Source organism: Oculina patagonica, chromosome 4 (assembly GCF_052425735.1).
Source record: "Oculina patagonica isolate OP01 chromosome 4, crgOcupat, whole genome shotgun sequence".
NCBI lineage: Eukaryota > Metazoa > Cnidaria > Anthozoa > Scleractinia > Oculinidae > Oculina > Oculina patagonica.
Genome location: NC_135761.1, coordinates 24,528,738 through 24,551,126, shown reverse-complemented (window position 1 = coordinate 24,551,126; position 22,389 = coordinate 24,528,738). Strand labels below are relative to the sequence as shown.

The following is a 22,389-nucleotide window of genomic DNA, read 5'->3' as shown; positions in this document are numbered from 1 at the left end:
ATATTTTATAATACTTTTGCTTAGCAGTCATTCGTTATCTTACATAAGATTGTGTGCCAAAGTATAAAATATGTTAAGTGAGGGTCTGCTTTTAGAGCAGTTTTGCTGTGATCTAGTTGTGTTACATTTAACCAATCATAACGAAGGAGTTGGCTTTTGCCCAGTCAGGTGCTTTCAGCTCATACGACTCTCCCGCGCTTCTCTACACGAATCTTTCCGCGCTTACCACCGGCGACCGGCCTTCGTGTTGAAGTCTCCCATTTCCGCCTTGCGTTGGGGCGAAGCCCACAAGCGACATTTTTTCGTACTGAATTATGATTGGTTTGTTATTAGACTGTTGTCTAGCTCCGAAACAACTTTGCTGGCAGTTTATGAAACCCGCCCCATTGCTCTGGATCGAATTTGGCTGGTTGAGTTCTTCTACTACGCAGGTCGCTAAACTTTGAAACCTTACTAAAATTTCAAACCTGAAACATTGTTATATAACCAAAGGCTGGCTTCCACCTAATCGCAGGAATTGCTAAATCAGTTCTGTCAGAGTAAAAAAAAAATGAGCGGACTGAGGTCTGTTCGTATGAAGTCAGTGTTATCCAGTGAAAAACAGTTAACCATTAGAGTTATAAACTAAAAAGTGCCAAAATAGTATGCTTGTAAAAATCGCAAATTGTCACACAAACCGTTATGGTTTAATGGCCTTTCTACCAAATCCATGCAAACTTTTAAATGTTTTTTGGGTTGCTATTTCGAAAGCTGCATTTTCATTGCTATACATACGAATGCTTTCAAACTGCCTTGTCTTGCGTTCGATCGCCAGCGATAGTTAGAAAACCAGCCTCCAGTTTCTTTGTCAAAGAAATGTGTTTTGAGTTGAGAGTCATAACGTTATAGGGGCGAATCTTTTTTTGACTAATGACCTGCAAGTTTGGTTAATAACAACACAACTAAGGCACGTATTACTATAACTAAAATAACACTAATACAACTAAGGGAAGAGCATAATTATAATATTAAAATAAACCAAACATCTAATTAACTATACACCCTTTGTCAGTGACGTGTTCACAAGAAAGACTTTATACAATAGCTAAGTATTATGAACAGCAAAGCTTATAAACTAATTGAAAACAACCAAATTGCTTTTAAATCATCAATAAAACTAAGTTAATTGTTTGTAAATCGCTTCTTAATTATAATAGCAGTTATAGCGAAATTTGATCCCCAAAGCGATTTGAGAGTTTGTGATTGTTTACTCGATTTACTGCACCATAGAGAATTAATTTTAAAAATTGAAAAGCAGAAAGAAGGTGTTTGCTATATATATAACCTTTTGAAGAGGTTTTTTTCTCTTTTCGTCTGCATTAAAAACGGCCATTGCATGCAGTTTATTCGCCCACACAGACTCGAACAATCTACCGTTGTCTTAATTACATGGCACTATTATATATACACTGTACTTTCTTTCTCAAAATAAATCACAAACCTTAACGGCGACTGGCTGGGCAAACGCATTCAAATGAAAAGCTAATAAAAAGTCTTTCAGGTGCCATTCAAACGATGTACGTACGTGATTGGCTTAAGGAGCCATCCTCTAACTACTTTACAATGAAAATTTTAAACTAACATTAAAACAAAAATACTTTTTTGAGTAAAATGTTTTTGATTAAGCTTAGTTTTAAGTGGGCCCTCTCGAATTTAGACGTAAGTATCGATGTTATTTGAAGCGTGTTGAACGTCAGTACTCATTTTATCACACAGCCTAACGCACCAGGGATCTTTTTGCGGCACACAAACAAAATAAACAGGAGCTAATAGCCTTTGTTCCACTAGACTAAACAATCGTTTATCAGCCAGAGGTGTTAAGCGTTATCACACATTCCGTGAAAAATTGATTGATCGTCGAACGTTTTGCTGTTAACAAGATAGCTAATTCCTGCTGTTCGTAAATTAAATTAAACGTCTGTTCTCTGAGGTATTAGAAGAGATCGCTTGTTACATGTGAAATTTTAACATGTGTTGTAAAATTGCAATTAACGACAGTACACGAATCCTAAACGGCTAATCGATAACTCACTCAACAGTGGCAGATAGGTAAATAATAATAAGGGTCGAATCTGTGCCTACGCTTTTTTCGCGCGTGTTAAGCCCCCAGTCAGCAAACCGCGGCGTGAATTTTTGGATGCGGTTTTCGTAAAGAAATGTTTCGGTAACCTTGCATTTCTTTTTAAGCATTACTTAAATAAAGCTGACAAAACATTGAAACAACTACGATAACACAGGCAAAGTAAACATGAAAGCTTAGAATTGAAGTTGTGAAAACTAAACACGGAAACCTACACTGATTTTATTGAAATCCTAATAATACTATAAAGCGTTTTTAAAACAAAGCAAGGGAAATGGCGTTGCGTGTAATTATAAAAATTAAAATCTCCAGGGAATTTTCTTTACTTTAGAAGCACTAATTGCTTGTCTCATTTCGTAATCATCATTTCGTTATTATTTTGAATCAAAACGTCGTTGTGGGCTTCGGTTTCTTCGGTGAAGAGCCCTGGATACTTTTTTTGTTGTTGTTACCCTTAATCAGATATATGTTCTCTGAGGAAAGTAGCTTTTTTGTGCCTATTTACGCTCCGTATTCAAAGGTATTCACGAGGCGATAATGCGGATCCGCTGTTTGCGTCACTTCTCTTTAGACAACAAACAACGGTACTACGCTGAATATAAAACGCAAATGACACATTTGCGAGAATCGAAGAAGTTCATTCTTGTTCACTTAATCTTTTAAGGACCAATAAAGATAACAACCTGCTTATCTTCTTAAGACTTACGCATAAGTAGAACATGTGTCCATATAGCCGTTAGATTTTGACATAAATGCAGAGTCTGATTTCCGTGAGATTTTGTAGAGAACACGCATAAAGGCAGTGCGGAACTCTTTGTTGAAACAGGTGTAAATGATGGGGTTTGCCGCGGAATTACTCACAGGTAAAACGTACACGAAGACTATGACGATAGAGGTCTTGACCTGTTGTGGTATTATGTCGGTGCTGAAGCAGTTTTTGCAGTATTGAAATGTGAGAAAGATCACGAAAAATGGGAACCACGACAGAATGAAGACCCCGACCACGATTGCCAATGTCTTCGTTGCTTTCAGTTGCTTCATGATCTGCAGTCCTGAGGCCCTTCGGGGTTTTTGCTCAGTTAGCGGCTCACAGCTCCGCTTGTCTATGGATATTGCTCTAGGAGTCGTACCTGGCGAGCTGGCAATGCCGCTGGTTTCTTCGTTGGCGTTGTCATGTTCGGGCAAGAAGTTGACCGCGATAGCGTCTCTGTCCTTCTGCACTGCACGTGCATGCTGAATGGCGATCTTGAGGACCACCACGTAGTTGAAGATCAGAACGGCTAGCGGGAAGAAGAACGCCGCAACCGCCAAGATGGTGATGTAGATTTTGGCTTGTATTGAACATTGAGGCATAATAATGATGGTTTCTTTACCACCCCACTTCACAAATGACAGAGAGGCGAAGATTAACGCGTACAACCATATGAATACTATCATCAAACAAGCTCGCTTTGTGGTCATGTTCTCTCGGTATGTCAGAGGCCACTTCACCGCGAGTAGTCGATCGAAGCTTATACCAGTGAGGTTAACTATGGAAGCGCCGCAGCATAACATATCGATCCATATCCAGTATTGACAGCCAGCGGGGCCTAGATTGGCAGGCCACTGCTCGTGGTTGACCGTCTGCGCGATCCTAAACGGCAGAGATAACGACCCCACTAGCAGGTCAGCCACCGCCAGAGACACGATCAAGAAGTTGGTCGGCCTGCGAAGCCGCGGAAAGTAATACACGCTGAAACAAACAAGGCTGTTGCCAATAATAGTAAGGGCCATCACAATCGTGTTGAAAGTCGCCGACGCGACAATGCTTGCTTCAGAAACCGAACTCCGTACCGGTGGCGGCAGTGTCGTAAAGTTACCCGGGATATATGTGCTATTCACGGACATTTTCTCTCAGCGCGGACCTCTTGATTTGTATACGTGTTATCGCTGTCGAAAGAATACACAGTTCATGTTAATTTTCATAAACATAAGTCACTTTGAAATCTCACACAAAAGGTTAGGCAATTGGGGGCTTGCAATTATCCTTTGAACAAAAGGGTCGATTACTCTCGTTTTGCCAATGAAGTGTTTACGTCTTACATGCATACCTTCAATTTGGACCGCAAATTTGGGCAAATGAACATTTTTTTTTTCAAGACAACGCAACTGGGAAATAAATCTTCGTATCTTACCTGGATGGTGGTAGGTCTATACAGCAGTGATATCAGTCCACCGTCAAATTTGCTTTATATTATCGCAGACAAATCTGTTAGTGGCACAAAAATAAAAGAGTTTACTGTACCAACATACATGAACATTAGGTCATAGCTTTCATTCTCTTATCTGTAAAATCCAGGGGGCGGCTTTTTTTTGTCGCGAAATGCCTGTAAAGCTTTAGAAATATCGTTACTTTGCCAGCCCCAAAATAAAAACACGGAACACAAAATTGATTATATTTTTTATTCCACAGTGATTGGTTCAAGGCTGTATTATTTCTCACGTTCGCCGCGATTTTGTTCTTTGTTTTAATCGCAATGCGAGATTAGATTCGCTTGAATGAAATTAATTTTCTTTTCTCCTCTACTGAATGAAAACAAACCGCTTTTCTAAAGGCAGACGGTTTATAAGAAACTGACGTTTCGATAACGTGATCGGTCAAATTAATCGCGCGGATTTGAAGAGAAATTCTTATTAGTTTACAAGCATAACAACTGGGCCATCTGTGTTTTAAAGATAGCGCATTGCGGTTGCTTTTTTGTAAGTTTTTCTTTTGTTTTTCTCTCGGACCGCTATGCGGTTTTTTGTGACACAAACTCGCACAATGTTTTACTTAAGTATAAGACAAGTAGGCGGAACAAGACACTCTGTCGCCGATATTTAAATCGTCATGTTGAAGATATGTCCAATTTTGTGTTTTAGTTTTCCAATTGCATATTGATCTCGGAAGATTTAGCGGAAAGAAATAGCTGTTTTTCCGGTAGGGGAGTTTTGTTATGATAATAATTTCAAACTCAGAACGCTGAAATCTTTGTGATGTGTTTGTTTCTGGATTGAAAAGACGAAAGGCGTGTTCATCTTTATACCAAAAGTGTTATCATGTCTTTTCGAGTTCAAAGTTATATTTTTGAACAAAGAATTATCTACCATGCTGATCTAATGAATCGTGTTTTTGTAATCTTCGTGTGTTCTTTCAAGATAGCCTTTTCTTGCACATCCAGTCAGTGCCAAAGCTTAGGGGGGAAATATCGTACGCGTAATAGGTTAGCAAATACGATAATTAAAATATTTAAAACAAACTGCAAAGCAGTGTTCTTTCAGTTTTTTTTTTCTCTCCTAAAGCTAAAACTGCCGGGCTGGTATTGATTTATAACTGCGATAAAAAGCTGTCAGTTCGTATTTCTTCTAAGCTAAAGCTTGAGTAAAAAAACTAATGAGTTTGCGCAAAGATTTCCCCAAGGAAACTAAACATTGTCATTTTGTTGATTCATTATCCTCGATTCAAGTGTTTGCCCCGAGGGATTGTCCTCGATTTATAACAAACGTAATTGAAAATTTGTTTGGCAGTGAAAAAACAAAACAAACTCAAAAACTGAAAATATATTGACTCCCACAGTCTTACATATAGCTAATATGATGCAGTCTACCTGATGTGAAATCTTTAAATGTGAAAAAACTCAACTCTTCCTTTTCCGCACGTGAAAAATTGTCTTCAGCTGTATTCATTTCCAAAGTGGGAAAGCTTGTTACCGCAGAGTTCAAGATTCAATTCAGATATGTCATCAAGGCCGTTTTATTTTGTAAATGGAAAAAAGTCATATACTGTTTAGTTCATTTGACATTCTTTTCAGTGGTTTTGCTTCGTCTAGACGCGGTTTGTCAGAGGGCCTAAATTTTTTTTTTTTTTTCAAGAAAAGTAGTTTAAGGGAATATTTTTTTTCCGCTCGTCATTGTTTTTCAAAAAAAAGAACGTGTATTAAGTACACTTTTGGACGAATTTGGAAAGTTAAGCGTGGAAACCAGCTGAGATTTTGAGGGGAAATGGCCGTTCTTACTTTCCTGAAGGAAAACGCAAAATTCGGCCGCGCCCACGGGAAATATCCTCGCGCTTTAAATTCCCCAGTTTTCAAGTTTGCAAAGGACGTGCAGATTTCTCAATATTCGTGTGACTTGTCGATGTTTCGTGCCTCTAAACCTGCAGCAGTCTTGTGGTTTCGTGCGCAGTTGATGAAAATCTAAATTAACAAAGATGTTCGACACGATAAGTGAAGATCTATGAAATCCAATCTTTGCTTTGACAGACATTTAGCATCACAGTGGCTCTTGCTAGATAGGTACGTTTACTTTATGAAAATTGTCCTAATGTAAATTCTCATCGACAAATTTGTTTACCATCGAACACGATTCTCGCTTCAAACAGTTCATAAAGGAAACACGAGCTGTCAGATTTCAACAGTTCAGGGAAACTCCGAAGAGGAAGACAGCTGGCAATGACCTCTATGCCATTGTGGTTGTCTTTAACCAAGTTGTTTGATTCAGCGGAATCGTTCAATGTTTTGTTTCTTTTTCCGCTGAACTCCCAGGCTTTATGGATCCTATTAGATTTGGATTTATAGTTAGGCAGTTTTCATCGCTGAGACAGTTTCAATGTATTTGTAACGTTTTATCTTTGCAGGTCGATACACATGTAGTGTAGTTCGTGAGTCTTATAGCCTATGAAAGTCACGAAAATTGATTGTATCCTAAACACGTTTACACAGCAAAGCCATACGATGCCTTTCAACACAGGGATAGTGCCAATCGAGGTTTAGCTATAAACGGGTGCAACGTAGTGAAACGATGAACGACATATGAACACACAAAACGGCATTTCAGCAGTCATTCTCGGCATGTGTTAAACAGCTGAATGTAAAAGTAGGAAATTCCCGTACCTTAAACAGACGAGGATTAGCTTGGAAGAATCGTCTTTTCGGGGAATTTTTCTCTGATACGGCTACGAATTCGGCGCTAGGCTGATAGGCTGCTTTTGGCGAGGATTTCGAGTGGAAGAGATGTCATATGGATCTCGACTTGTCCGCTATTGAAAACCAATAACTGAGAATGAAGCATATGTTGTTGTACGCATAATTCACATTGGCAAATGAACACACTCATCAACCACTGCCAGTCAAACGAACAAGTAAACCGATCACATCCTCCTACTTCTACGCTATTTTTAGTGACATGTCAAAATTTTGACATTAATTTGACTTCCTCGGTCGTAATTTAGAACACGACAGGGTGAAATGCATTTTTTCTTGTAATTAATGTAGCCGGAGCGACTGCACAATTGTTTTGGTGCAAAAAGCTCCAAACGTAAGAGAGATGTCCCCGCCCATTTCTTCAGGAGGAAATTATGCCTTGCCGTCGATCGTCACTTTTCCCAGCGATTTTAATCCAATTTGTGACACTCTGGATTGCTGGACTTATCATGTATGCAAGATGTAGGCATGGTGATATTTTGGGCTCAACATGTGGAATTTTTTTTTTTTTTTGGCCGAATAATGGGTTCTTTGCATTTTCTCACAAATGAGGCTGTTGCTTTTATGGTTATTTCGCAACACACACAAATTACACACCTGCATAAAGTTTGTGTTTGCTTCTGCAAGTGTACGTAAAACAAAGAAGTAGCTTAATGGTTTCGCAGTTTTTGCTTGCAAAGTGCATCCTGTCGCAGTAAAAAAGGCAGACACAACTAAGAACATCAATTATCCCTAGTAATTCCGGGCTCTTTGTAAATCGAGCCGCTAACTTAGCTATCTATATGCAAATCGACCTGAACGACGGAAAGGTATAAAATGTTTGGTGGTTAATGCCCAAAATACAAGTGTATTACTCTTAGTGGCCTTACTTATTCGTCGAAAACTGTCGCTAAATAAATAAAACATGGTAAAAGATAAATCAAAGAGAGGTTCATTGAGATAATTTTCACAGTAATTCTGTTTTAAGTATTTGATTTTCTCGGCTTTTCTTTCCATTGCATCATTCCGCTCATCAAGTTTTCCCGTATTTGATTTTCTGCTTATCTCACTTGGATTTTTTTGGCATTCAAACTATTTTAAGCTATGACCTTAGATAGGTTATAAAGATTTTTAAAAGCGATTGCCAAATCTCTTTCAAATTCTGGTATTGCTAAGACTTTATGCTCCAAAAAGTTTTTTTAATCTAATTAACTCATCGTACTTTAGAGGTTTATTTTTATAACAGTGCACTAAAATAGATATTTGAATAGCCTGATTGTTTTGGTATAAATCATGTTTTTCTCCACTTTGACACCGCTGCGAGTTACGTATCGTCAAAAATGTACTAGCAAAGTTCTTGCAGATAGAATGGAGTGTGCTTTTTGTCAATGGAGTTCCATTAACAGCGCATTTGAGCAATTAAGCGAATATCGAGAACCATTGATCGACAAACAAAGGTCCCTTTTGTCAGCCAGTTTATCTAATTCGAAAAGGAGAAGATTTCAAGACACTTAATTGACTGTTTTAGTGTATTTATACCAGTAAGGTTAGTGCTTGGTCAAATTCCTTCTAACTTTCTGACTGTAGCTGGCTTATGTAGCAATTTTAATTGGGCGCACCTAAATAACATATGAACGCCTGAATGATCGGTGAAGTAAATTAATCACCTTCTAGGGTTTTTAAAAAAAGTGTGTTGTTTATCTGACAGACAGGGAATCTGATTGCACCCTAAGGCGACATTGGAAATTGCGATAAGCGATAGAAGATGCTTTCAGTTCAGTTTTCAATTTTCCTGAACTTAAAATATGCCACGTTATGGTTCAACTATGAACTAAGAGCACTTTCCTCTCTCTTAGAGTTTGTTTTGGAATCCTGAAAATGCTTTACTTTTGATTGTTTACGTTGAGGCTTTTAACTAATGGCTTCAAACATGTTCACTTAATTTCGCATCTTAATTTTAAAAGGTGTGTTTTAAATTTGTCATAAGTAATTTAGCTGAATTGCAATTCTAGACTACCCATAGTGGTTTCAAAAAATATAAATATACATTTAAGTCCTCAAGAGAGTGTTTTTCAGTTTTGAAATGATTCTTTCTCAATTTACAAATAAGTAGGGAAGGAAGATTTACTTACTACTTTTGACAAAATAATAACAATGTCGAATAAAAGTTTTCTAAATACCTCTAACAGGTGCTGGTTCTACCTAACCATTCTATATTTTTGTTAAACAAGTCTGTTAGAAACTAACTCAAGCAGTGAGATCTTTTTTTCTTCTTTTTTGTTTCGGGTTTACAAAAAAGGTCCTATTCTTCTCTAACAAGCTATTTTAGTTTCTAATTATGGCTGTGCAAATATTGAATTGAAAGAAGCTTAGAGTAATCGCCTTATGTTTATCAAGGGATAAAGCCGCAAAAAAGACGGATTAAAAGAAGCTTATCATCGGACATTGCTTTTCCCAGAGCAGCCTGTTTCAACAAATCCATGATAGCTATTGACCTGTGTTAAATTATTAATCCAATTTTGTTACGGCTGAACCTATGTGAAATCGAAATCGAACATTGCAAAAACCGGAGTTCTGGTACTGATAACTATTAAAGAATGTGAAATTTAAATTCATGAATTGGAAAAACCACTTAATTTGTGTTAAAGCCGTAAAACTGTTTGGAAGTACAACACATTGTTAGCTCGGTGTGACTTGCCAAGCCGTTTCCGAGGAAGTAGATCATACACTTCCTAGGAGCAAGAATCTTGTAATCTTGTCCCTGATAATTTGACTCTAATGAAGACTTTCAATGGAAAACTGTTTTGTGGGAGGTATGTCGTGGCAGCCTACAGAATGTTTGTTTTGATAGAATTAGAGAACTTGTCCTATCCTTTGCAAAAAGAGGTGACATGAAATACTCACACCTTACAGTAGGCAAGAAAGAAATATATTCTAGAAATGATTAATGCTAGTCAAAACTAGTGTTATGTAAGATCGTGGTCTTTTGGGGTCATGTAATTTAAATCGGTTGGGTTTATTCGAATTTTGTGGGTAAAACCGATTTTGATTTATATGATATACAGGCCAACTTTCAACACTAAACACAAGAAATAACCCAAATGAACTTAACGCTCTTAGAATCACCACAATGCTCGGCTGTTCTTGCAAGAAGACGTCAGGCCCCGGTTGTTCGAAGCTGGCGCTCCCGTCACTCTGGGTGGCCACTCGCTCCACTGTCCGTGGCTCCGCCCGGCAGATCAATTTCTTCAAGAATGGTACTCTACTATTCTTTATCCTCCTTCCCTTGGACATACCACAGTTCAAGCTAACACACTCTCTAACCGAACATTGTAATAGCAGTCTCGATCACATAAGACAGGTGGTATTTATGGGAACTCTGATCCCACAGTATTGGTCGGAAGACGAATGATGATGGTGATGACTCTTTCGTAGTTCACTTCTTTTATGATTTTAGTATAAATATATACATTTTCCACTACAGTTGCTCTATATGCTTTCTACCTTTTCATACCCTGCCTTTTACTCTTTTGATAAATAATTGTAAAATCTTTTATCCAGTCCAGTTAATTTAGGAATTCGATTTTTGTTTTCAATTTATAAGTCAGTATATTTGCGAGTACACCATTTCTGCGCCAGATCGAGATTGTTTTCAGAAGTTACGGTTTTCCACTGTAATCTTTATAACCTCTTGTTTTCCTACAGTTGTCGAGATAGAATTAAAGTAAACAATTCTATCGCATCTTTTGTTCAAATTCTTCCAGGTTAACATGCCTTCCCGCGTTTGCTTTACTGAATAATTTATGTGTGGCTGTCATGTTCTACTCTCCTTGACTCTTACATTTTGTTGAGTTTAAAGCCTTTTGAATTGAAAGTATATTATTAAATTGTCCAGCAGAATCAAATGCTGATCTTTATGTTAAAGGGAAACGTTTTTTGCTCTATTCATATTTAGTTCTGACAGTTTTTTTCACTATTACTATTTGGAACGTGTGTTAATATTTGTTTCTTGGCACCAACTATTAGAAATTAAGACTATTTTGGAGGGAAAAACTACCTTAACTGCAATACGAAAGATTCGTTGACCCTTAATAGTTTTAGTTGATGTTTTTGCTACGCCTAGTTAAAGCCTTTATCAATGAAAGGCCATCCCTAATGCTAAACAAAGCTATAATGACCTTTCATGTATTCAGACGTTCTGGCAGCTTTTCCGCTTGTCTTTTTTAGAAAACATATTGATTTTTGCTCATTCTTGATTCTTGTTCATTAGTCCCTGGACATCAAAACCATTTTCGTGTAAGAAACAATCTTAATTGTTAAATTATACGGGAAATGACAAATAAGAACATTTGGCGCCAAGTTTGACATCAGCTGTAAGATGTCAAGTGTTTATATCATTAAGAACAACCAAGTCTTGTGATTATTCGTGAACCCAAATTATTCTAGGGCGAAAAATAGATAACAGTAGCAATACTACTCGGAGTATATGCTAAAGGCTCCCAATTCGTGTTGTTCTGCACGAAGCCCTTAAGTGACCTTCTAAGCGATTCTTACAAAGTCAATTTGCGAAAAAACATGACAGAATTGGGTTTTTTTGTTTTTCTGCAATTGTTGTGGGATGTTTTTGACAATACGTCTCATTTGTAACGCCACAACTTTTGAACTAAACGCTTTCGAGCAGTATTTTTTCCTGTTCCTAAGTGGTCCTAATTTCTCAAATGCATGCTCTGATCCGTGTCTCCTTGTTAAATAAAAGTGGAGTGGAATCGATCAAACGAACCGCGATTTATTTTGAGACTGCTTTTGTTCTTCGTCAACATTAACAATGCTGAAACAGTTGATTGCTTTCCATTTAGTGATTCCTTAGAAGCATTTGAACCATTTGTTTCCAACCTCAGCATTAAAAGCACAGGCCATCTGTTTGTCGTTCTGTATCAGGAGAGTGAATTTAAGTGGTTTCAAGTCTAGACACCCTGGAGGTCCATATTATTCGTATGACCTGCTTTCTCGAATTTGTTGTATGAATGGCTAGAAATTGGTCATAGCTTTGGACTAAAGGCCTAATGGATCTCAGCTGGAGTTTTGCTTCCTTTTGTGTTTTGTTTAGTTAACGGACTAAAAGGTCATATTTTTAGAAATTTCTCATACTTTAGCGCGAATTGTCTTTTGTGAGTTGCGCTCTCTCTTGATACACTCCCCTCAATGTCCCTTGTTTGTCTATCATAAGAGGCCTTTTAACTGTTTAGCATCTTGCGTGCGGTTTGCCTTATGGTGGCAAGGAATGAACTCGGCTTTAATGTGTGAACATAATTAAAGACTTTTCAAACCACAGGACATGAAGGCACCTTGATAATTAAAATCATTCGAGGGAGAGTTATGTAGAATCCATCACGTCTCCAAAGATATTTTATACTTCGAGATATCGTTATCTGAGTCAAAAAAATTAGTCGATGTAGATTTGCTCTGTTAAAGAACAAGAAAAAAAATCTTACCAGTTAAACCGTTTTGTCCACTGTTGAGGAATACATCTTGCTGCTGAAATACTGATTTAAGAAGCTTTTCGGTTTTCAGCTATGCAATGAAGTTTCCAGCAAGAGCTTTGCCTTTTTATATTTGAACTAGTACGCCGTCATCGTTTACGTATGGCTTTCATAGAAATTCTTAAAATTCCGTCTGATAATTTGCATAACAAGTGTTGTTAGTCCACTGGCGCGTCCAAACATCCTTTTCAACTGCTGCCAAGCTGAATTAAAACAGGTTTCAACTTTTGTTATCGCTAAAATCTTGGCGAGCGCCACCTAGAATTCCTTTGATTACAGAATTTTTTGAAACGATAACTCATGCTGTCAATAAGAAAGCTTTCATCGTAATCGACTGAAAAAGTTAAGTTGATATGAATCCGTTTTGTGTTGCTATTTGCATGTGTTTCCCTTTCGCATAGCAATATGGAAAAGTAGCTGGTTTTAAAAAGTGTCTTTTTATATTCGCTTTTCCGTTTTGCGAACTTGCAATCATGCCGTAAACTTGACAAGCGCGGATACCCACCAATATACACTGTAAACTTGAATACCTCAGCGGTTTATGTAAAAAACAGGTGTAGAAGTGCAGTGCACTGTTCTTCAGAAGACTACAAAGGTTTATGAGAATCTTCAGAAGTTTTGTAACCCAAAATTTAGAAAACTGGATTTTGAAGTGGAAAATCCCTGAAAACTATTTCGATTCCGCTCTCGTAACTGAAAACTTCAATCACATGTGGCGGGTTTGCAAACTTGATGGTTAGAAATCGTGAAAGGAAAATGTTATTTTAAAGAGTTTTTAAAATAGTCTTTCTTGATATTGATTCTTTGTCATCACGATATTAATAATGTGAAAGTCTTGTCAATCCTACATCAGTGAAAGAGTTTACAGGAATAAATATGCCTTTGACTTCTTAATAATGCTGGGCACATATTACCGGTCTTGGATTGAAAGAATCGAATGTAAGAACTGAGAATTTTTTTAGTTGTTTTGAAAATAAAACAAAGGCTTTTGAATGAAAGAGTAGCAAGTATGAGGTCTATTGTATTGCAGTTCAATATACGACTTGTGTGCTACTTCAAGTGCCGAAATATCTGCAACTTGCAGAACATTCTGGCCTAAAATTTCTTGATCTTTTCCATTTTCACGAACAAGGCACAACAAAATCGTTTTAGGTATTGAAAACGAATTTTTTAGGGTTGACAGCTTTTGAATTTTTTTTTAAGAATCTAATGTTTTCATGTTTGTTAGCTTTTATGAATATGTTTTTTTCTGGCCACCTCGATTAATAATTTAAATGTGTTATCCTATATTTTTCGTTTTCGTAGAAGTTGGGCATGGAACATCAGCTAATTTGGAATGTGGCAAGAATTTTGCCACTCGTATAAGGGAATAGGCAAAACAGGAAAAAACAAAGAGTTTTTGAAGAGATGCAGATACTTTTACTGTGTTTTCTTTTTTACAATGACGAAAATGTCAAGGTTTCTCTCTATATGTTCATTTCACGGACTGTCACAGAAAGACCGTTTTTTGTGTTGAAAAAGGACCGATGTTGGTTTAATACGATAACAGTTGTCAGTGTATGATTAAAAAGATATATGCCAAAAAATGTCATTTTGAGACAATACTTTAAATGCCTTCTTAAGTGAACTTTTCACATCAAAATATTTTGTCTTCTAGTTGCGGTAAACTAAAATCAAAATTACCAAACTGGAAAGTTATCTACCATTTCAATCTTGCCTATCCTGTTTTGGCTCAACTTGTGTCCTCAAAAGTTTTATAAATAGATCTTTTAATCTCGATTCAGTCTATTTTTGTTCAAAGGTTTTCATTTCCCCCCTTACCCTGGTGAAAACACAGTGTTTTTCGTTTATGTTTGTACATTTAAAGCAGGCTGCAACTAATTTTTTTAATCTTAATGAAAACAACTTATTATGTTGAAGCGAGGAAACTAGATTAATTGAATATCGTTGTGTAGCTCTTTTTTGATATTTCATGAAAGTAAATTACTCAATATATTTTATAAATATTCACTTAAATGGAAGGTTGATATAGGTTAAGATTTATTGAGAACATTTGACTGGAAATGCCTGCCACCGTCTTACTAAACAAAATAACTTGTATCGTACTTTGTAATAATATGTATCATGAAAGTTATTTCTTGTACAGAGATTTTTTAGCTCCCGTGAAAATGACGAGCCCTTATAATTACAGTTTCGAGTTAAAATGTTTTATTCTAGTCTTCTTTTAAGGCGGAACGAGGAAAGACGAAAGTGAAATATATGTTATTTTATTTTACTTTATTTTTTCTCTTGAGAAAACGAGAGCCGATGATCAATCTTACACAAATATCACTTACACGGCTCAACAACTTTTCCTTAATTAACTGAAATTAATCCAGGATGTTCAAACTTTGCCAATTATTTGGCTCAGAAATCCTAAATGTAATGTGGAAAGGTTTGTAAAACATTTGTTAAGAATTTTACTTCTAAAAACATCAGTGGGCAACTTCAAGGATTAGTCGTATTATGGACACATTATTTTAATTAAAAAAAAACATCGTTGCCTGAGGAAAAACTTGCATCCGAATCCTTTTATGAAGAGAATAATTACTTTTTTTTTTGAGGAGATGAACTACTTACCTTTGAGAAGTTGATGTTCCACGGCGGCGCAATTGCGGGTTTCTGGCGCGTAATCTGTAACAAACACAAGTCATGACATGAATATTGTATCGCGAAAATGCGTTTAAATATCTTACTCCCCGCTTGCAAAATCCAGATAGATGAGTTTAGAAAGACTCCCTACCGGTTGATACAATTCTAGAAAGAGTCTGTTATTGTTGCTGTCGGAAGAGGATTTAAAAATTTATCTTTCTTTGACAGCAGTTACGTTTGTACTGCGAAGCAACTCCCTACGAACGAAATAATGTGGGTTTTCTTTTCCATGCAATGTACTGTTTTGAAACGCGACCTTGCCATCAAAGAAACACTGCGGAGTGGAAACGAAAAATATTTATAAATAGATTTTGCTAAAGATCAAACGTGGGAGAAGAAGACATGCGTCATCGCGGATAGCTCTTAGTTTATTTTACGCACTTGTTGTTGAAAACTGAAATATTGTAATTTGTGAATTGTTGAACATTTTGCTCACGATATTTCTAACTTACTTTGTAAACATTGTAGGGAAGCAAATGTTTTGGGGGAGGGGAGGAGGGGGGCGGAAAATTGAAAATGGAAACAGCTGTACTTGTCGAAAACTGGAAAACATGGCGCGGGGTTGTTCTTGTATCGATGGTGTGCATATGACGTCATCAGAAGTGTAAAAACGAATCTACGTACCCAACAGGACTGCCTATTTTAACATGTTCAAAACACCAACAAAACATGCAAAATTTAACCAGATTGCTTTCATTGTAGATAGGGTGAATTGTGAAAATATTTTACCTATGTCTATTAGCTTTTACGGACCCCATGGAACCCTTTAAATGTGAAATGGAAGCAAGAATACAAAGTTCTCTTTTTTGCAAAATGCTCCTTCGGCAACAAGCTAAGTTCGTCACTAGCACCCATCTGGTTGCAATTTTTTGCCAAAAATTCCTACCTATTATTCAAGTTGCTTTTAAAAGCAAGCCAAAAATATCTTCGATTTACGTCACTGCCTACCATGTATTTTTGATTGTGTAAATTGTGTAAGTTAATTATTTGGCTTCAATTTTCGGCATATTTTCTTTGAATAGAATCCCCCAAAAAAGTTGCAGGGAGTTTGGTTAAAAGTCCTATCCTTTGAACTACAGCTAAATTCCGACAACTCTAATCGTCAGGGAGATTCGAAAAAGGTTCGAGTTATCAGGGGGCTCGAGTGTAAAACAAGTGAGATAATGACCTGAAGGGAAATAAAAAAGGTTAAAAGTTAGTGGGAGGTTTGAGTTATCGGGATCCTGTTTTGCCCAGAACTAAACTTTCTTTATGAAAAAATGGAAAAAATTGTACAAAAACAAATGCATTAAGTTTTTTTTAGGTTAATGGCTTGTTTAAGATTTCAATGAACACAACTGGGTAATAAGGAAGAATTCTCTGCATGTTAATCAACTATAGCAGTATTTGTTCATCTGGTCATTTGTGGTGACGTAAACATCTATTCAAAGTTATTTAAATATGCCATATTACGCATGTGAGTCATAAATCTCTTGAAGATGGATAAAACTGTTTGGGGTTTTTCGTTTCCAAACGGTAATTCCAACTGATATTTTCAGGCCGTGATGGCACAGTTAAATGTTTTTTTTTCTTTAGAGACTTTAGGATAGAACTGTTATTTCGCTGGTGTACTCCGTTTAATTCTGACTAAACGGGATTTGCATATTCCATATCTCACCCCAATAAATGAATTATGAACAGAAGGAATAATATTGGAGAAAGTTAATTAAAAATTCTGATCATTAAACTTTGACTCAATATACGTAGGTGTAACTATCTTAAATTGATTAAGTTTTTTCTGTAATATCCTTTCCATTCGGGCGTGTTAGTGAATTACACATTGAAAGCTGCAAAATATTTTCATATGTCAGTGTAAAACTCATCAGGTGTAATTACACAGTGCTATACTTCAAAACGTGCAACATCCTGTGTGATGCTTTATCAAGTTGATAGACAAAGTGCATGAAACTAAATTTTACGCTGAGTGTTGACAAAAATATTTTCATTGACGATAATTCATGCCAATGTCAAACACACCAGGTTCCTGTTGTTCAAAGGGTGGATAACGCTTTATCCACCAGATAAATTGCTATCCAACTGGTCCAGATGGTTTTATGTTAAGACAATGCTACATGTACTGCAAAACTAGTATAATTCTGTGTAGAACGCAAACATCATTGGAGAAAGACATGAAAATAGTTATGCCTATGCTTCCTTAACACTTGTTACCAGCTCACACCTATCTTCTAACTTCAGAACTGTTGCATGTTACAAAGTTTAGGTCCAAAGAAATTTCCACGGCAAGAACGGGTGCAAGGAGATTTGTGCTGATTGAAGTCAGTTTAAGTAGTAATGCTAAGTTTTGTTTTCAATAAAAGTTGACCGGCCATGCCCCCCTCTCCCCTCCCCTCCTGCCGCCCTCCTTTTGTCCTCCCTGCCTCGCGTCCCCCCCTCCCCCTCCGCCCCCCCCCCTCCCTCCCGCGGCCCCCCGCCCTGCCCCCGTACCCGCCCCCCCCTCTGACATGCGCAGTGAAAGTTACTATCGATAGCTTTGGCCTCTAAGAGTGTGGAAAAGCTCTATCAAGCACTTCTAGTGTTCGACTCGTAGTTGTCGAATCTCTCTTGTCTGTTGAGACCTAACTCGTTTAAAAATACTAACATGAACATTAAAAAATTTAAATTCTAAAAACCGAACGTTTTCCCCCTTTCGACGCCATAAAAATGGTAAAAAAATTGAGCATTTTTTTTTACCTTTACATGGAATTTGTATAAGTTTCTTAAATGGGATTGCTTCCAAACTTGTTACGTAGAGCTGATACGAAAATCGTTCTGAATAAACCACAAGGTTCGTGCGGGTCATGGAAAACCTGGAAAGTCATGAAATTTTAGAATTTCAATTTTCAGGCCTGGAAAGTCATGGGATTTAAGTGTGGGTCATGCAAAGTCATGAGAAATGGTATTGATTGTACAAAATAAATTAGACAGGTTATTTTTTGTGAAGGAAAGGCTAAAAACGTACCCAAAATAGAGATGATTTTTGAAAATTTCCAAGAAAAATGGTCATGGAAAACATTAAAATAAGAAAGTCATAGAATTTTAAAAGCTCAAAAGAGTACGAAACCTGTACCAATACTTGCGTGTTTCCTTCCTATGGCTCGTAAGTTCAGTCTGAATGTTAGGACGAGCTTTCATGTTTTTAAGGAGGGGGGGGGGGGGGGGGGGGGGGGGGGGGGGGGGGGGGGGGGGGGGGGGGGGGTGGTTTTTAAGAGACCGGTGGGGCGGGCCCATTTTTTTTGGGGGTTCCGGAAAAAAAACCACACTTTTTATATACCAACTGGTCTGCCTCCTGCCAGTGGGATTTTTAACATTTTTATTTTCATTTATAAATTATTTTTTTTTTCTGTTTCAGTGGCATGCCTGTAAACTAGCTATCTCGTTGAGATATGAAGATAAGTGCATGACCACTATAAAAAAATATTTATTTATTTTTTATTATTATTATTTAAGGGTCTAATTACGCATCAAAAAAGTGCAAGTTATTAGCAGACGAAAATTAAAGTTCAGTGTTAATGTGATCTTGTGTAAACTGTAATAAACTTGTATTTATTCCATCGCCTGCCATACAAGCGCTAAAATCCCAAGCACGAAAAACAGCTTTGTCATGTTTTCGTGTCCTAACCTAACTTTTTGGTCCTTATCTGTCTTGTGATTAATATGTTTCTCACACACTTAGCAAATAATGCAAAAGATCAAAGACGCGTTAAAAGCTTGTCCACGATTGATTAAAAATGCAAATATTAACTACAGGTGTAAACCTGTCTTATATTCATGCAAAGAATAGAGATTCAAACATTCAACTTAAGTTTTATGCATAAAAAAATGAACTTGTCTTTTTATTCGTTTAAGTAAATTAAGTGTAAAAGGAAATAAAATCCGTGCGTTGAATGCATTTTTGGTATTCATTGTCTCGCTGAATCCGTCGTTAAGAAAATAAGTGTTTTGGTTTTGCAGTTCAAAAGACCAAACACCGATAGCTTCTCTATTTATGCGAAAATTTACTATCATTTATAAACTAGTTTTTTAGGTTTACAAATTCAAAGACTAACTCTGAATGAGTGAATTTCGTGAATTTCTTGCGCTTTTCTATACAAAAAATTGCTGTATTCTGTTTAATTCGTGATACAAACCTTCGTATAGAAGTTCCCTTTTGTCTAAACTCGCAAGCTATCAGCTTCAAAGAACTAAGGCCCCATACACATCATTCCAAATGTCTGTGTCTTTGTTTAGTCGAGCAAACGACGTAACAAATGTCTCCTCCAAACAACAGTACTCATATGCTCCGAAAACGTCGGGGGACTGGCATAACACATGCGTAAATTAAAAGTGAAGCATGCCATGATAATAAAACTTGAAATTATCTCATTGTTTTCAAAAGTCTTTGTCTTCACCCGTCAACGTTAACACAAAAGCTAAAAGGCTGCGGCGTTTTTAAAAGTTGCCATTTTTGTAAATGATTTAAATGATCAGATGGACGTGTTTTCAAGCTAAATCGATTAAGTGTGGGCAGGATCATATAGACGAAATGTGCCTGTTAGTGCATCTGTACAGATCATTGCCGGTGTTCCTAATTTCCTGGGCAAAGTAATTAGGGGTTCTTTGAAGTGGCGACTTGTAAAAAAAAAAATTCCTTTTACACGCTAGAAGGGTTTTTCGGGTTAACATCTTCCCCAACCCGGATACCTCTTTTTTTTTTTCTGTTTTGTTCGGCTGTGCTTGTCTGCCCGGGCTGGTGCTTTTGGTGCTCATTTTTTGTCGTCGGGTCTCCTCTGTTCTCTTGTGCTCCCGGCCGTTTCTCGACTCTTCTGCTGGCTGCGGCGTGGTGTGCACATTCACGTCGTCTGGCACCCACTGTTGCCCTCTCTCGGTGTCCGGTTCTGTGTTCGTTTCGCCTTCGGGGCGCCTGGGTCCTGTCGGAGGTAATAGGTAGATAAAACTTCGACCAACAGAGGTTTTAAGTATATGCAGGAAAGGTGGTCTGAAAACTATTTTCAAGGATATATAAAATATATTTTCAACACGATGCGACATAATTATCAATATAAACAATATACAAATTGTATGGTACTTTTAACAACTCGCCCCACCCCCAGTGTCACCCTCAGCTCCACGTCAAGGAACATTCAGGCTCTTGGGGATAAAGAGGTCACAGTTTCCCTAGGGGCCAGACATTAGGTGCTAATTACTATCCCCATAATTGAAAGAGATTATGTACTAATCATTTCTTTATCAGTTAATATAGTTTCTACTTCTGTTTTTTTTTTTTTTACAATATACTCGGGTTTGCATGAGTAAACTCAAAAGTCAAAGCTCTAAATGTTTCACTCTTGTCAGTGCACTTATATCGTTCAGTTTTGTTCCTGCAATGGTTGTTGTCTTAAAGAACATCTATCTGTATTTAGCTTTGCGTGGCAGCATCTATCTTCACAACTTGATGTTTTATAGTTCTGATGCCACTACACTAAGTAAAGGAGAAATTAATTCCGTTCTTACCTCGATGGTGCTTGGCAAGTTTGAAAAAGTTGAGACTAAGCTTACTTGCGTATTTTAAAAATTTGAAAGACTTGATTGATTGAGATAAAAATGTGATGTCCAACTACTTACATTGCTATTTTTTCTTTTCCTTTTTCCTTTTTTTATCGAACGCTGTCAAAGTAGAACAATTTGTCGCTAACTGTTCATTTTCGAGCTTCGATAAACCACTTCGTTTTTTGTTTTGAGTAACTTATCAACCCCAAACTTGTTAATTTTCGGAAATGGGTGTGACTTAGCACTATGGACATCCGATCCATTAGTGGGTTTTTATGTTATGTTGCGACATCATGGCTTCTATCTCATGCAAATTTTGTCCTTCATGAATAAAAAAATAACCGGACATTTTGCAGATTTGGTTTGTAAAAGCATTTTACGAAAACATTGATTATAAACGAGAAAACATGTTATCACTGAAAACCTCAAGATAAATTACTGTGGCGAAAGTTGTTATAAGAAACCGTCCTTTAAGTGACATTTACATAATTTTCTTTTCTTAAAATTCAGTACCATTTCTCTCAAACTCCCCCTTTTTTTTTTTTTTTTTTTTCAAAAAAAATTTTTTTTTTGTAAACTTCTGTTGGGGTCCCTTTGGATGTTTCCATACATTTTGGTATAACAGAAAAGAAAGCTGAATGTGTGTTACGAAATGCTGCAAAGCTGATTGCTTGTAAGATATTTGATTTCCTAAGACGTGCTTTCCTAGTTCGTTATCTGACGATGTTATATTCTATTTACGTGATGAATGAGTATTTTTAATAGATAAAGCATTCACCGAGGTAAAGCGTTGACAAGGTTCTGAATGTTTGCGGCTTTTAAATGATTGAAAGAAGATTTTATTTCTATTAAATTTTAGAAACATTCGTTTCCTCAACACAAATGGTCAAATTTTACACCTTTGAAACTAAAATCTAAAGCTGGCGTTTGAGCCTATAATTTTTTAAGTTAACAATTGTGGAGAATACGATGAAAAAGAGACATGACTAAAAGCAATTTCTTCACCTTTGATTCATTTACATAGTCCTAACACCTCCATCAGCGAATCTTTTGAATTTCAAGTCTGTTTGACGTAAAAACTTGGCATTTTAATTTATTAATAAACCAATTTTTTCCCTTTGAAAGATCATCATTCAAGTGCTTTTCAGTAGGGAGAGAGAAAGCAAGACCTTTTGTATGACGATTTCTTTGGATGAGGCAAGGTAAATATCTATTGATTGTGATGGAAATTGAAGTAATAGAAAAGAACCAATCATGGCAACCGTTCGAAGGAGTTGAAAAAGAAGAAATTACATGTTTATTTATTTTTTTTCGGGGGCTTTTACTGAGTCAAGGAGTAATTCCTTTTAATTAAGGGTCAATAAATTAAAAAGAAATAGAAACCGAACGTTTTCATATTGTAATTATTACGTTCGAACGCCTTCTGTGAATTTTTTTCACTTTTATTCTGGTGAATTGAACTTAAGTTCTGTTACATTACATTTTATCGGAATAG

At 36.8% G+C, this 22,389-nt stretch overlaps 1 protein-coding gene and 1 long non-coding RNA gene across 8 annotated transcripts in view; one reads left to right on the top strand and one right to left on the bottom strand.

The window, feature by feature from the left end:
* Nucleotides 1-739: 739 nt before the first annotated feature.
* The window catches only part of LOC144649971 (putative G-protein coupled receptor No18), a 35,455-nt gene continuing 13,805 nt past the window's right edge, over nucleotides 740-22,389 (bottom strand). For 2 of the 7 annotated variants that reach the window (XM_078509583.1, XM_078509582.1), the window contains exons 3-6: nucleotides 15,258-15,311; nucleotides 7,030-7,175; nucleotides 4,294-4,367; nucleotides 740-4,048 (exon numbers count right to left, since the gene is read on the bottom strand). In XM_078509583.1, coding sequence (XP_078365709.1) covers nucleotides 2,822-4,006 — 1,185 coding nt within the window. In that variant the 5' untranslated portion in view covers nucleotides 4,007-4,048; nucleotides 4,294-4,367; nucleotides 7,030-7,175; nucleotides 15,258-15,311 and the 3' untranslated portion in view covers nucleotides 740-2,821. Of the gene's footprint in view, nucleotides 4,049-4,293; nucleotides 5,512-7,029; nucleotides 7,306-12,590; nucleotides 12,703-15,257; nucleotides 15,312-22,389 lie in introns of those variants that run through there. The other 5 variants (XM_078509586.1, XM_078509584.1, XM_078509587.1 and 2 more) reach the window with 4 other exon arrangements.
* Nucleotides 21,969-22,389, top strand: part of LOC144650008 (uncharacterized) — a 32,831-nt gene continuing 32,410 nt past the window's right edge. Inside the window, exon 1 of the long non-coding RNA XR_013569994.1 lies at nucleotides 21,969-22,096. This is a non-coding gene — a long non-coding RNA (uncharacterized LOC144650008). The remainder of the gene's footprint in view (nucleotides 22,097-22,389) is intronic.